This window comes from Paramacrobiotus metropolitanus, unplaced genomic scaffold (genome assembly GCF_019649055.1).
Source record: "Paramacrobiotus metropolitanus isolate TYO unplaced genomic scaffold, Prichtersi_v1.0 Parri_scaffold0000025, whole genome shotgun sequence".
Taxonomy (NCBI): domain Eukaryota; kingdom Metazoa; phylum Tardigrada; class Eutardigrada; order Parachela; family Macrobiotidae; genus Paramacrobiotus; species Paramacrobiotus metropolitanus.
In genome coordinates, this window is record NW_026570245.1 from 490,544 (window position 1) to 505,438 (window position 14,895).

Below are 14,895 nucleotides of genomic sequence, written 5' to 3' on the forward strand. Positions count from 1 at the left end.
TAAATAGAATAAACAACGTAGAATGTAGGCTACATCCCAGTTTCTCTTGCCAAATCCAGCGTACATACACTACAGTGCCAAACACTGCCAATGCGAAAAAGTTTGTAAATATTTGTATTTCAAATTAAATGCACAAATTTTCATTTTTACTTTTTTAGCGATCCAGAATCCAGACGTATGCAGTCGCACTGTACAGTTACGGGATTATTACAGCAAACGATTTGGTTGAAAAACTTAATGTAAAAATATAAAAATAAAATAAATGTGGAGATTGTATCTATTCTATATAACGATAAACAGTATGTTGTTTTGGCTAAGTATTTAGTATTACTTTCATGGCCAGGCCATGGACAAAGGCTGCTTACTTGCTTGTGCACCATTTTATACCTGAATTCTGCAGTCCTGGCAAACTCAATTATTGTACCGATAATAATTTATAGGATCAAAATAGATAATGCTGTATATTTCTCGAAGATCAGTAAATACTCGTACTTGTGTTATCTGACCGTGCAGCTGAGCATCTGAATCGTAAAGGTAGCAGAAGTGATCTGTGCAAATTAAACGTGTCGTTCTAATGCATCATTGAAGTTGTCCTGTTAACGACATGCCTTTTGAATTAATGTAGAATTACCATACCCGGGATTCAATATGTTCTATGCTCGTCGTGTACAGTGGGTGCGTAGGCGCATGTAAATATGAGGCGATCATCTTCGCTTACAGGCAAGCGTACCGAGATTCCAGGATTAATATTGCCGACGCGGGCTGCGCACTGCCCGTTAAAGCATTGATAAGTATCGCATGTGCATACGATATGTCTATATGCTGAATGGGAATTTTGTGACATCCTTATTAAGATATTCCCAGTTTCCACGCATGCCCAACAGATTACCTATGGAGGTATGTTATCTCAACCCTGGGTGTTCGTTATACTGAACTGAGGTCATTAGATTCAGGCTTGATCAGTGTACTCCAGGAAATTAAAATTGCAAATGGCATACACATATTTTACAAACACTTCGTATCCCGGTATTACGCCTGTGCATGTGTTCGGCAACCGGAGCCTCCATTTGGTCAGCCCACAGGAATTGAAGGCCTGGTTCGCACTAACCACGGCATTCGGTATTGTTGGCGCGGTGTTGACCTTACTCTTATTCATGATCATGGTCATCTTAAACAAATTTCGCACCGGTTCCGGCATTATGATCTCCCATTCCCAGCTAATTGACTTTATCATCTGTAGTATTCTAAATCCGGTACAGAACGTTACAATTCTCCAAATCCAAAGTGGCCGATACACGCTCATCGACTGTCGTTTCGTGCAGTTTACACAAATACTTTTTGTTTTTGTGGGCAATTGGTCCGCAGTGCTGTTAGCCGGTAACCGGTTTGTCGCCATCGTCTTACCGCTGCATTATGGAAAGGTCACGACCAGATGGGCCCTGGCGCTGGGTATCACTACTGCATGGATAATCTCGTTAGCCTGCAGTGTCCCGATGTATTTCAATGTGGGCGTGGTGCTGGGAATGCAGCCGACCGGAGCTTGTGGGACCGTGCAAATTAGTGGACACTTTTTTCAAAGTGTTGGGATTGTGTCTACGTATTTTCCCATTGCGCTTCTGGGTGCAATGTACATGACGGTGTTTTTACAACAGAAATTGTGCAAGCGAGAGGCGAAGCGTCAACGGGAAGCAATGCGAAAGCGCGTTGCCTTGGCCAAAGCGTTATGTTGCTCCTTTTTATGGTACTGCCTGTGCATGTTGCCGGCGCCGGTCCTTATTAACTTTTTCCCGGATGTCTGGCGGCATGAGTTCCGTTTACTGATGTGGACACGAACGCTTCTAATTATCGGATATGCTGCCAACCCGGTATATATAATTAGCAACAATATTTACGAGTGACACTTAGATAAGTTCGACTATAAGTTTCCTCAAACCTTATTGACATTATTATAACCGGCAACCATTAATTTTATAAGCTTGCAAACCTGCAATCTACGATGCACCAGCTACATAATTTAAACTTTTTAATTCAGAAAACGATCTTAGCTTGTGATTTTTGGCGAGTTAGATTAAGTGACTATGTTTAATGTGAAATTTTAGAGATTGCTGTACACGTGAACGTGAATCGCGGTTGCATGACACAATCGGTGTCAATAAAATATGGGAATCGCGTGATAACACGACTACACTACTTGCCGTAATTATCGAATTATAAGCCCCCCCCCCGAAATAGAAGCTCCCCCCGTAATCAGAGCCCACCCTTCAGGTCATTTGAAAATTATAAGCTCCCCCCGAAATATAAGCCCATGGGCTTAATTAAATGCTATATAGCCCATGTTAGCGAATGCCAAACAAGTTAGTTTGAAAAACTGAAGCCCCCTCCGAAATACAAGCCCATGCCCGTAATTGGAGCCCACCCCATGAGGCGTTTGAAATATTTGTAACCCTGGGGCTCCAGTTCGATAATTACGGTGTATTGTATATCAGATTTTTGACTTTACCCCAATCTTTCTGAACGTATTCAAGTAATTGACGCGATGGCTGTTGTTCGACACGTGTTGTTCATACCTTGCAGGTATTTTTCATTTTCATCAGCCAAGAGTACATGGATGGTGGTCGAATATTGTGGAGGCGGATAGTCAACTGTAGCATGAAAAGGTCAGAAATCGTACCGACAATTTGCACCACGGTGACCGTGCAGAGGAATTCCCATCCATCACTGCTGCCGTCGTGAATCTAATATCACTAAATTGGAATACGTATTAATCATTTAACATGTTACAATCATACGTATGGAATTTTATTAATGAAGATCCCACTGTAATTTGCACGCATCGAAAGATTAATTGTTCCTTGTAGGTCTGCTTTGGACAATTTTGTTTGTTATTTTCTTACTGCCAATAACAGGGTATTCCAAACAATTCATGTAAAAAGTCGTAATAAACCGATATCACAGTAACCACAGAATCATGTTCGTAATGATAGACCATCATAACAGCAGGCGTATCAATCTTTAACAATTTTGTTCAGCAAGAACTCGACCGACTGGGTCTTCTTCATAACTCGCGGAATTTTTATCTGGTTGGCAGAGGCCTCGGAATTCGTTAGCAAAAATGCCCGCAAAGCAGAAAAGGCACCAGAACGTAGAACATATACTTCCGGGAGTCCCACAGCGTTTTTAGTCCGAAACGATTTGTAAACATAAGATGAATCTTGGAGGGCTTCGTCAATCTACACAAATATCACAATTAATATCTTGTGATCTGTTCAGTTCAAATTAACATTATGTATATTTATATCTGTAAATTCTATTTAAATTCTAATTAAATTTTCTATTTACACATTTTTCTATTTACACAAGGCAGTAAAGAATAATTTCAATATTTTTGGTAAGCTGAACAACGATTTTATGAACATTATATATCACATTTACCATACTTGCACAAAAAATAAATAACCAACAGCAATGCCAAATTATTAACACAATTGCAAGATCTGAAAAACTTGTAAACAAATACGCACCTTTGCTGCCAGATCTCGCATTTCGCTTGCTGCCCACATTTTCCGCACATCGCTAAACTCAATAAATATCGCATAAAACGGCAACTTCCGGGATTGATCTGCAAATACTCAATTTAAAAGATCTGCGCAGGAGTTTCACGGGTTATTTTACCTTGGTATTTCAGTTCTCCAAGTAAAACGCTTTCGCAAGTGGTGTAATCAACCAGTTCCGCGCCCACATCCCGCGCAGCTGTCATCAGTGCATCATATAATGCTTTCTCCGATGTTTTTTCGCCTCTAACGTTCAGCAGTTGTCCTTTTCTATAAAAAACACATTTTCAATACTCCTGCTATCAATTTACCACAAGTATGCAGCTGCAGTAAATGGGAGGTTTTCGGTTGCCTAACAAAAGTTATGAAACCAAAATTCCCACGATTGCCAAACAGACAGCATTTCGATATTTAATATGTACGGTATACGTTCACACACCTGTATAAAAATTCCACAACGGGACACTGGTTAACGAAATCGATAACCCGCACCACATCGCCAAACCTGAACCGGCATAAGCCACTGGCATTGGTCAGTACGACTTCATACGGTTCTCCGCATTTTACCTGTCAACATGTTGACGGCATCTCATGTTTAACTCTATATCGTAAAATAACTTTATTTCTGTATTTTTATACTTTTTTTGTATACCGTAGTCTCGTACCAACTACTCGTGTAATGGTCTTCATGACACTGTTTGGTTAATGTTGACAAACAGAGAAAAAATGTTAAGAAATGAACTTCTACAGTTGCATCACATGCATCACGCTGTGCATTTCAACGCAGAACGGCATAAGCAATTCCGATTGGTAATGAAACAACGCCGAAATACTACAAATCCTAACCTGATGGAGTAACAGCGTTTCTGGCTGCAGCTCATCCATTCGATCGAGCGGTATAAATTCAAAAAACATAGCAGTCGGCATAAGCAGATAGCGAGATGGACAATGTAAAGGCCAAACGTTCAACCCAATTAATCCTTCGGTTGCAGCGTACAACGGAGAATACAATGGAACACCTGGGGAAATATTAAAGTTTCGTGTACGAAGTGTTTCCAGCAATATGTAGAAAATTTTGTCGCACCTTCACAATATTTCTCGCGTAAAACCTGCCCGTAATTTCCAAAGGCACCGGAATCCACGCACAGTACCAGAGCCATTTTTGGCCAAAGTCGTTTGGCAATTCCAACACTGCCTGAAATGCAAAATCAGACTTGCCACAAAACGAAAATCTTAACGTCGCCATGGTTGTAGTCGGCGTAAGTAAGAATAAGAAATACTGTCACTGGAATAACCAGGAAACGAGCAAAGACAGCATTAGCAGGGTAAAATACAGTACCGTTAGCAAACGCATCGGTGATATCATCAGCACGCTGTTCATCCGGAGTCAACAGCTTTTCCAGTTCAACGCGAATTTCAGGTGTAAAACTCAAACCGGACTTCACTCTTCCTTTCCGTATATTATCAATTAAATCGTCTTTATTTGCTTCCAAAAACTGGAAAGCATAGTAGACGAGTGACGCAAAGTTGGCCTCGATCAGACCGATTTCGCGGTCCTTTAAAGCGAAAAGCAGATGCACGTACAGGGCATCCGGTTCCGATGCAATATCATATCCCACTTTCGGCGTGCTGTACAAATGGAGAATGGATTTTGTGGATGTCGGGGAGGAAGAATTCGGGCCAATCGGGATGCCGGCTGGGGATGTCCGCCATCGTGGCGAATAAAAGAATTTAACACCCTACCAAAAAGGCAACCACCTGTCATAAAAAAGTAATAGACTTATAATGCATTTTTAAAACTTGCTTCATGTTAAATCTCCATATAATATCACGTAAATATTCACGAGTATTATACGGCAGACATCACCAAAAGTATACACTAACAGCGGCTAACAGATTTACAAACGGATTTGTCAAAAAAAATGTAAAGGTAATATTGTTGCAAATCTTCACTACATGTTGCTTAACAAACAATCCAACTTTTTTAATATAACGTGAGATCACGGAGAGAATATTTAAAAAAAGGAGAGGAAGAAATGGATTTAACTGCATAACGTCAACGGGCTTATGCACCGCATAAGGACATTAAGTACACTAGTATAGGTCTCAGCAGCCCTAAGGGCAAGCAAGCGAGCGACATATAGACATTTTTTGCAAAAACAAAGATAGCATCAAGGATGGCTCCCATATTGCAGCTGTATGTAGGCGTAGGAGTGCAAGCCCTTAGCATTTTTTGCTTAATTCGGCAAATAAACAAAAGAAATGGCGCACGAAGCAACGTGCAAAATGATTAGTATGTTAATTTTTAAACCCAGTAACACTGTATGAATGTTTTTAGTGTTAATGCAAGTAATGACTTGTCTCAAAATTATTTTCTTAAAGAGTAATATTTCCCGTGGTACATAATATTATGACAACATTAAATACGACTGTAAGCCTCAGTTACGTTGTGCAAAATTATAATATTGCACCGATATGTCGGAGATACGAGTATACCGACAGCCTTAAATTCTTTGTTTTATTCGAAAACTAACTGCTATCGATAAACATGATTATTTAATGTTTTCTCGATAAAAACAAATCAGCAGAACATATTACGGATGATTAAAGAATCAAGATGCCACCTCCAATGTGGGGAAGTGCTGAAAGTGGGGCAAAGATTTGTAAAATTATTGTACATAATGTAGAATGTGGAATAACGCAAATATCATCATTATCATTTCATCAAACAATCTTAATTACTACCAAGACGTCAAGGTTGCGATGCCGGCTAACGTAAGATATACCTTAACGATATATGCATCTGGGAAGCACTGTATCTGTACTGTCGAGTCAACTTGGCATTTTTTTCATTCGGCGAGTTGCATCCGATTTAAATAGGATATAACTCACTGTACAAAACGGTGCTGCCAAGTGAGTCGACAAGAAAATGCCTGAAGATCTTTCTCAAATTCCTCGAAAGAAGGGTTTGCATCCTTCTGGTGTTCGATATTTTCTAGAGATGGGAATACTATATCAGTGATAACGACTTCTAAATCAGAAGTTTCGATTGCCCCTTCCATTAAACATTATTCTTAACACTGACCTTTTGCACATGGTAAGCTTTTAAGTTCATAACAATTTAACAACAGTATAAAACAATGATGATTTAAAGTCGGAATATGCAAATAATATTACGTTCAAATAATATTGGACATAATAATTATTAATTCAGAACGGGTGCCTAAAATAAACACTCTGCGAAATGGGGTGCCTATAATAAACAAGGATTTTAGGAGTTGCCCATAACGGTTTCCTTAAAAATATTCGGAAATATTCAGAAATAAATTGAGAAATATTCAGAAATATTTAAAAATATCTAGAAATATAATCAGAAATACTTACAAATATTTAGAACTATATTCAGAAATATGTAGAAGAAATTAGCAATGTTTAAAAACATGTGGAAATTGTTGGAAGTATTTTTCAAAAAGTTTAAAATTATTTCTAGAAACATTTAGAAATATAAATAGAAAAATTTGGCATCTTTAGAAATATATTTAGAAATAATTAGAAACATTCAAAAGAATTCAGCGTCTTCCAGAAATATTTAGAAATAGGTAAAAAGTTATTTTAAAATATTTAGAAGCATTTTAAAAATATTTAAGAATATTTAGGAGAATTTAGCAATATTCAAAAGTATGTAGAAAAGTTTTTAGAAATATTCATAGAATATCTTTAGAAATATTTTTAGTAACACTTAGAAATACATATGAAAATATCAGAAATCTTTGAGAATATTTTTAGAAATATTTAAAGCAATTTAAATGAATTTAGCAATATTTGGAATTATTTTTACTAACATTTGTTAATTATATTTGGAAATATTCTTAGAAATGTTTAAAAATACTAATTTAATTCAAACGCTCGTTCAGAACTTTATCCTTGGACTTCGAAATCTTTATTAAAAAGTTTATTCAAAACTTATGTCTGGAACATCAAAATGATGTTGCACAATATCTACACATAGCACTATGTGGCTTTGGATGCAAAATATGAATGAAAATATGAGTTTATGAAGTGCACTGTAGTCATTGTTCACCCTTTTGGGAGAAGGTACAGTTAACACTTCTTTTTTCAGTCCAGAGGGGTTAGCGCTGCCCCTTTCATGATTTGTTAAGAGTACTTAAACTGGCCCCGTACAAGTTGTTCAGTTAAACGTCACAACGTATGATGCGGTGCATTGTCCATATATATATAAACCAAAGCATAGCGTAGAATTTGTTGTAAAATTGTGTTTTGGCCACGACAATTGACCACAGCAAATGAGACATTTTTTTCGTTTAGTCTAACATTCATCTGTCTTTCAAAAGATCAAAATTTTTTGAATTAACATCCGGTGACGGGACCCTGGTTAGAAACACTGAATTTGTTTTTAAGATTAACAAATTATTTAAATTTATTTAACTTTTTTAGATATGCAGTATTTTTAAAAATATTTGAAAATATTTTTTAGTATTTAAAAACATTTCCAGAAATATTTAGAAATATATAAGGAACTACTGGAAATCTTTTGCAGAAAAGGTTGAAATATTTAGATAAATTTAGCAGTTTTTAAAAATATTCAACCATTTTTAGAAACATCTTAGTAATATTTAGAAATTTATTTTAAAGAAATTCTAAAAAATACTTTGAGTAATATTTTAAGATAATTGCATGCATAAGCTACATACAACTTCTGCAAAAGCAGCATAATAAAATCCTAGATTATCCTTTTCGTACATCAAAAGTCATTTACAAACCAACCCGGATACTTCGGTTGGACTCGCCACATTAAACTGTACCAGAAAAGTGCAAAATCCCGGTGGCGACCTCGGGGAACCCGAGACCTCGAACCCGGGGACTGGGTTAGACTTGCTACATTAAACTGTACCAGAAAAGTGCAAAATCCCGGTGGCGACCTCGGGGACCCAGCGACCTCGACCCCGGGTACTTCGGTTAGACTCGCCACATTAAACTGTACCAGAAAAGTGCAAAATCCCGGTGGCGACCTCGGGGACCCAGCGACCTCGAACCCGGGTTCTTGGGTTCTTCGATGCCATTCGACTCAGCGTGTCGAGTTGTGCAGGTTAGCAGCAAAAAGTCAGCGGCGAACCCAGGAACCCGGGTTCGAGGTCTCCGTGTCACAGAAAACTCAAATCTCATCTATAATAACGCAAGCTCGCTTCGCTCGCTTGCTTGATTACCTAAAGAGAAGGAAGCCATAAATTCATCTGGCAAAAAATACCACAGAAAAGCGTTAAGCCTACACAGTAGCTGCATGTACCAGGCTACAAGTTATAAAGCTCTACTATGAATAATCGTCACACCTTTCGTAAACATTTGGTCTGAGGAAAATGCTTCATCATGATATGGCTCATCACCGTGATGCCGCGGAAGAAAAACACAGCCCGCTGTTTCCGTAAGAACGGCAGGATGTTGCTCCGCCCCGACGTGCCTGACGTCACTGCGAAGACGACGGGCTGTTTGCTCGTCAAAACATTCCGTGCGCCGTCCATCATGCGCTGGACGGACGACTCGTAATCCGCGTCTGTCGTCAGGGGAAACTGGCGGCGAAAATCTTCCGTATTCTTTACTGAAGAGGAATGATGCTGCATGCCGAATTCCGACGTGCTATTGGCGCGGAGAAATCCAAGAAGAGTGCGAGTTTGGGTTTGTTGGATGTTTTTAGTATCTTTCAACAGGATTTTGTAGAAAATCCATCCGAGAAGGTTCAGAAAGTTTAACGCGAAATACTGGTCCAGAGCGGAACGGAGAGAATGAGAACGTGCGACATCGCGGGATGCAATGTCCAACACCGTAGTTGCCGTGAAAGCCACCGAAAACACTGCAAACATAAACCAAAACGATTACAGTACTAATTGTATTCCCGTTCGTCCCACGATCATGCGATAAGTTGCATGCCCATTGCCCAAGCATATCTCGTACTGACGCCAAACCTACGAATGATATACGATACCTGCAAAGCATGCAATGAACGAGAATTCAGAAGCAAAAAACAGTCGAAACAGCACGGTGATCAATGTCGCAATCGAAAGATTTCCCAATAATCCGGATCGTGTTCCCATGTTGTATCTACTTGTATGTATTCCGGACTGATGCGATCCTAACATCAAGCAGTCATACTCAAAATACTGTATATAGATCTTTTCGCAGTGAACTTTCAACAAACAAAATACAGTGCTGCAGAAATGCAAAATTAATTAAGTAGTGTTGAGTTATCACTTTTCACCCGACGTCGACTGAACTGTATACTGGTTGTAAACAGCATGCAACCAGGATACAATCCAGTGCCTAGTGTGGTACAGTGGCTCGGGCAGGACTGCCGCAGGAGATAACAACAATCATAGTATGAGACACCAACATTTGCTATTCGTGCTCGTCGTGCACAAGTATTTGGATTGTGTACTTTTCGGTTTTGTTTTGTTCCTGAATTTTAAACGTAATTTTGTACTATACTGTGCAGCGCCCAGCCAGTTTTATAATATTCACTATTATTCAGTAGTCAGTACGAAAGCTTTTGGCATGGTTTTTACTTTTTACTGCTCCAGTAGGTTTCGATGCTAAGGAGTTTTATGAATCCAGACATCCAGTCACCTGACAGCCTGACAACTTCTTCGAGGCACACTGCGCAGCACGGAAACAGGCATTTCAGCATTCCGCATCGACGCCAACCATGGACAGCAAGCTGGAGGTGGTGATCTCCAAGAACACTCCATGGTCGCGTCTGCCACAGGATATTCGCCAGCATTTCGGAGGCAACGAGCGGGAATATAATCGTTTTGTTGTGCATTTTGCCGTTCAGCGCCAGATGAAATGGGATGGACTGGGTAAGAAGTACGCCAGCTGCCCAACTGCGATGTTCTTCGCATTATGGGCATCGGTCGCAACCAGTACATTGAGAAAATTGCCCAAGAAGCTCTTCCGATGTGATGCCCACGGTTCCCGTGGACGATGCCACCATTGAACCGTGGTGGGTAGTGCAGATCGGATGCATTCTACAGGATGACGTCAAGTCCCTGTCGGCACAGGAAAAGGGATGGACAAAGGCCAAGTTAGACTGCATCCATCGTGGGAAGACGAATTCGTCCAAACGAAGAAGGATGCGGAGGAGACCGGTTCGTTAACCGATATGGGCACCGTGGATGAACGCTCCGCTTCTCCCTCGGCGAGTCCGTTGCTGAGTAGTGTTGACGATGAACCGGTGACGCCCGGATTGGGACCGGTGTCCAAGAGGATTGGATTCATGTTCGATTCGACGCTGACGGCCTTCCTAATGATGGGAAATCTCTCTCCGGTAGGACAATTTTGTTGATATTGGTAAAATAAGCATATGCACAACTGCGTAAATGTGCATACGGATGTGTTGCTTACGTGAGTAACTAGTGAAATGTAGATAGGTAGTAAAATTCTTTCCCTTATATATACTTAGCTTCCCTTTATCCGAATTTTTGTAATGCCAAAAAATGACGGGTGTGACAGAAAGTGTTCTTGTACGAGAGCAAGGGCATTTGTCCTTCTGTGCGCGCTTTATAATTTACTCCCTAATATGATGGAGTGATTCTAATCACAGCTTCAAGGTTGATTTGTGATGTTATTTTGCGTTCTTCATTGTAGGGATTGAAAAATCATGCCGTGACCATGTTTGAGGTTGGCAAACTAGCGGATGAGAGCATTGATTCTTTATTGGGCGAACTGGAAAAGGTGCCTAGCCATGGAAATATAATATAAATTTTACCATATTAATTTTTTTATTACTGTTCCCGAAATTATACAGGTGATGATTGAAGAAGAAATCCAGGGTGAAGCGAAACGTTATTTCGATCATGCGATCAACCTGCGCAAACTGTTACGCTTTTTGCGTCATAATCCTGCATTGCATATCGGTGATCCTGTTTACGGCGATGTGGGGAATGGATTAGGGTTGGATTTGCTGCGCTGCGAAAGTTTACGTGGTTTGGACAAGGCATCATTAAATCGAGTACTCAAGAAAAATTACTCGTAAGTCCTAGGTATGAAATCAGCGGAGTTTGGCCTAAAATATACGTACCTTAAAGTTTATGTATCTGAAATTGGTTAATGAGCTGGAAGAGCTGTTTCGCAGTTTCTGTGAATTTGGTAGGTAATAATAGCTTACACATCATTAGTAGAAATACGAAAGGGTAACAGATCAATCAGTGTTTTAGAATAATTCTAAGCTGGTACGGATAATGGACAATCAATAATTCCATATTTTTGGTGGGATTTTGTTGAGTCATAGTTCAAAGGCTGTGAACGTCCGAATTTTCCACAACTGGATATCTGCACTGTTCTCGTATACAGATTAAATTATAAAAACAATATTGTTGCGTTAACGTTTTTCTCTAAATATATTTAGATTTGCACTGAAAACAAACGCGTCCAACCTTTATCGTTTTTCCATCATGCACTCGTAAATGCACTGTTCATGAAAAATTTTTGGATTTCTTTCTTTCAGGGATGGGTAAGTTTTACTTTTTACGTGCTCCCAGACAGTGGTACTAAAATTAGTACCACTATCTGTCTAGTGATTAGTACTACTTACTAATCACTAGACTCATGTGAACAGAACGTCCGATCGTCTTGCAGCGTTATGCATCTTTTTACAATTCATGAATATCTTATCAAAATCGGTGGAATTTCTGCTGACGTAGTTAATCCGTGGAAATCGATGAAATGAATGTGTTGCGGGAAATTCTATATATACGAATTAATTGTCATCTGAGGCTTTTAATTTTAGATTATTGGTGTCCCTGGCGCCTATGAGCAACGAAGCCCGTCCTGTTTGCCCTCTCATTCCGCCGCACATCGGCAGTCCGGTGCCGGAAGCCCATACGATTTGGTTCAAACTGTATATTTACAGTCTAGCCGCATCGCATCCATTCACCGTCGTCTACCGACGGGGTGAAGTTCTAAGAACTTTGCCAGCACAGTTTTACGTAAGAATGCATGGTACCCACAATTCTATTGACATTGCACATTGAAAATGGTTGTCGGTGTTATTAACTGAAAAATTTGCTCGTATTAATGATTATTTGCGCGTATTTATTTGCTTGTATTTGCTCGTATTAATATTTCCTTTTGTAGAAATATGAGTATTTATTACTAACTCCATGGGGTCACGATTCCTCTGTCATTCCGTCCAGCATCGCCCTCGCGTTGACCAACGACGCCCTGAAACATCATCCCATCATGCTGCAAACGTACGGGAACATTCAGGATCCACAGCTCATGTACGTGCCGTTTCCTCGAAAATCAGCGGAGAATGTGTCACCATCCAGCTTCGAATCGCATCCAGCGGTGCTGGCTTTGCGGAAGGAACTGCAGCTGGATGTAACCTGTGGATACATCACCCTGCTGAACATGTCGTACCAACGGAAGAATGGCGGCGCCAGTGATGCGGACAGTGTCGGAGAAGGCGACGTTGCGGCCCCAAACGAGCCCATGGAAATGGTGAACGCGGATGACTGGGTGTTACTGGATTGCTCGTACGGCATTCCGGTGTTTTCGGCCACGTTGTGCGATGAGATCTGTCGGCGGATTGTGGACAATCAGTTGTTCTCGCACGAGAAGTATGAGAATGTTATTGTTTCAAACAATATGATTGTAACACTGCTAAATTGTATGTCTCTTTATCTTCTAGTTTGGAGAGAGTGGAAAGTGAGAATCGGTCCACCTCGGAGAAGTTATTAGAGTTCATTATCAAGCATCAGGTTGGTTGTTAGTGGTTGTAATAATTTGTATCGTAGAATCTGGGCTTTTGATTATAGTACATAGTAACTACATATCGAGATGTTTCAAGCAGTGTACCTCTTCCTCAGAGTTAATTCGTGATATGCATAACTTTGTTTTCTTTTTGCACTGTTTGCTTGAGAATATTCTGTTTGTTTGAATGTATACTTGTCTTTGAATGTATCCTTGCTGGCCTTGCAGATTTTTATGATTCAGTGTGGTTATGAAAAACTAGCGCGTGATTACTGTACATTTTATTTCCTCTCAGGATATTCCTCTGCAAATTTCCTCGGCTTTGGGCCCGCTGATCTTAGAGGAGGAAGGAAAAGAATACATCCCTCTGCCCACACACAACCTCGGCGCTTCCGCTGCCATTTCCGCGCTGAAAGCTGCAAGATGAATGCCGTTTATCATGCATCACATCAAAATGGAGATTTTTTTACCCGTTCTTTAGTGTGCAGTGCAGCGGGATACAAATTGGTTGTACAGATATCTGTGCACATTACGTATTGGACAGATTGTTTGATATATTTAAATTCCGGTGTCGGCGAGTTCATTTCAGAGATGTGTAAAGTAACAAGTTATTGAAAAATTTTGCTGGTTGATCTGCCTTTGATATTGAGAAAAAAAACATCGCGAAACTAGCGATCGATGTACCGATTGTACCAGTTCGTTGCAGATCTGATTCGTTCCATATCGAATGTTACCTTTCGTTTAGTTTATGTTACCTTTCGTTTAGTTTATGTCAACGAATGTTACCTTTCGTTTAGTTTTAATCATTTGTTTTGCAAAGTTTAGTTTTAATCATTTGTATGCTCCTTAGTGCGAACGTTACCAGTAATGATCGAAGGTAAGGAATCGAAGATTAAACATGTTTCCTTTCACTGCAGTTATACAGATACGCCGGATACGGTACTCGTAAGAAGATGTTGGATCTGTTTAGTGTTTACGTATGCGGAGAAATTGTAGTGAGTGGGCGTGATTAAAGCTTCTCCGTAACATCTTGAATGTTTGTACAGCTTAACACTAATTTTGCGTTCATTAACGTTTCCTACATTTCAAAATATTTTTTCTTATTAAATATTAGCCGTTCAGATTTTCCGCTGATGAAATGGATCGAAAATTTCGTAAACGAAATTATGGTGCACGGTGCCTAAAGAATAGCTTAGGCAAGGATGTATGTAATTATGTATTTATTACAGTTTTAATGGGCATCTCAATCTCGGGCGAAGTAGCACCTTGCGGCTTGTAATACTTGATTAGTACTGGCGCGTTGGATTTTCGCTTCCAACTGTTTCATTGAGCGGATATATGGTGTTGATTGCTGAAGTTGTGAACAATATTTGACTTTTCACACCTCAACCTGACTCGTGATGCTCGGGGGAAGCACATCAATGACGCCTACGTTGTTATGGTCCGAATTCAATTGATTAGCGGGACGCCCGGTGCAGTTGCCAGTTGCCCAATATAGCACCGCACCGGATGTGCCGGTACACTGCCGCTTACGTCACCGGCGCTGTAATCTTCTGCTGTGCTCGGCCATTTTGGCCGCTGC

The 14,895-nt window shown here is 40.0% G+C and overlaps 3 protein-coding genes across 3 annotated transcripts; 2 read left to right on the top strand and 1 right to left on the bottom strand.

Moving 5' to 3' along the window:
- Window positions 1-989: 989 nt before the first annotated feature.
- LOC129587406 (allatostatin-A receptor-like) lies at window positions 990-2,117 on the top strand. Its single transcript, XM_055481145.1, has 2 exons — window positions 990-1,865; window positions 2,100-2,117. The coding sequence occupies exons 1-2, from the start codon at window positions 990-992 to the stop codon at window positions 2,115-2,117; spliced, it is 894 nt and encodes a 297-aa protein (XP_055337120.1).
- Window positions 2,118-2,878: 761 nt separating this feature from the next.
- Window positions 2,879-9,881, bottom strand: LOC129587440 (GH3 domain-containing protein-like). The gene is made up of 9 exons (XM_055481182.1): window positions 9,550-9,881; window positions 8,900-9,417; window positions 4,891-5,290; window positions 4,636-4,746; window positions 4,398-4,570; window positions 3,991-4,118; window positions 3,673-3,821; window positions 3,522-3,619; window positions 2,879-3,230 (listed from the first exon to the last, which is right to left on the bottom strand). The coding sequence occupies exons 1-9, from the start codon at window positions 9,701-9,703 to the stop codon at window positions 3,006-3,008; spliced, it is 1,956 nt and encodes a 651-aa protein (XP_055337157.1). The 5' UTR covers window positions 9,704-9,881; the 3' UTR covers window positions 2,879-3,005.
- On the top strand, window positions 9,694-14,043 carry LOC129587407 (protein FAM91A1-like). The gene is made up of 8 exons (XM_055481146.1): window positions 9,694-10,420; window positions 10,622-10,887; window positions 11,208-11,294; window positions 11,368-11,591; window positions 12,349-12,547; window positions 12,696-13,180; window positions 13,252-13,321; window positions 13,609-14,043. The coding sequence occupies exons 1-8, from the start codon at window positions 10,267-10,269 to the stop codon at window positions 13,738-13,740; spliced, it is 1,617 nt and encodes a 538-aa protein (XP_055337121.1). The 5' UTR covers window positions 9,694-10,266; the 3' UTR covers window positions 13,741-14,043.
- Window positions 14,044-14,895: the final 852 nt, after the last annotated feature.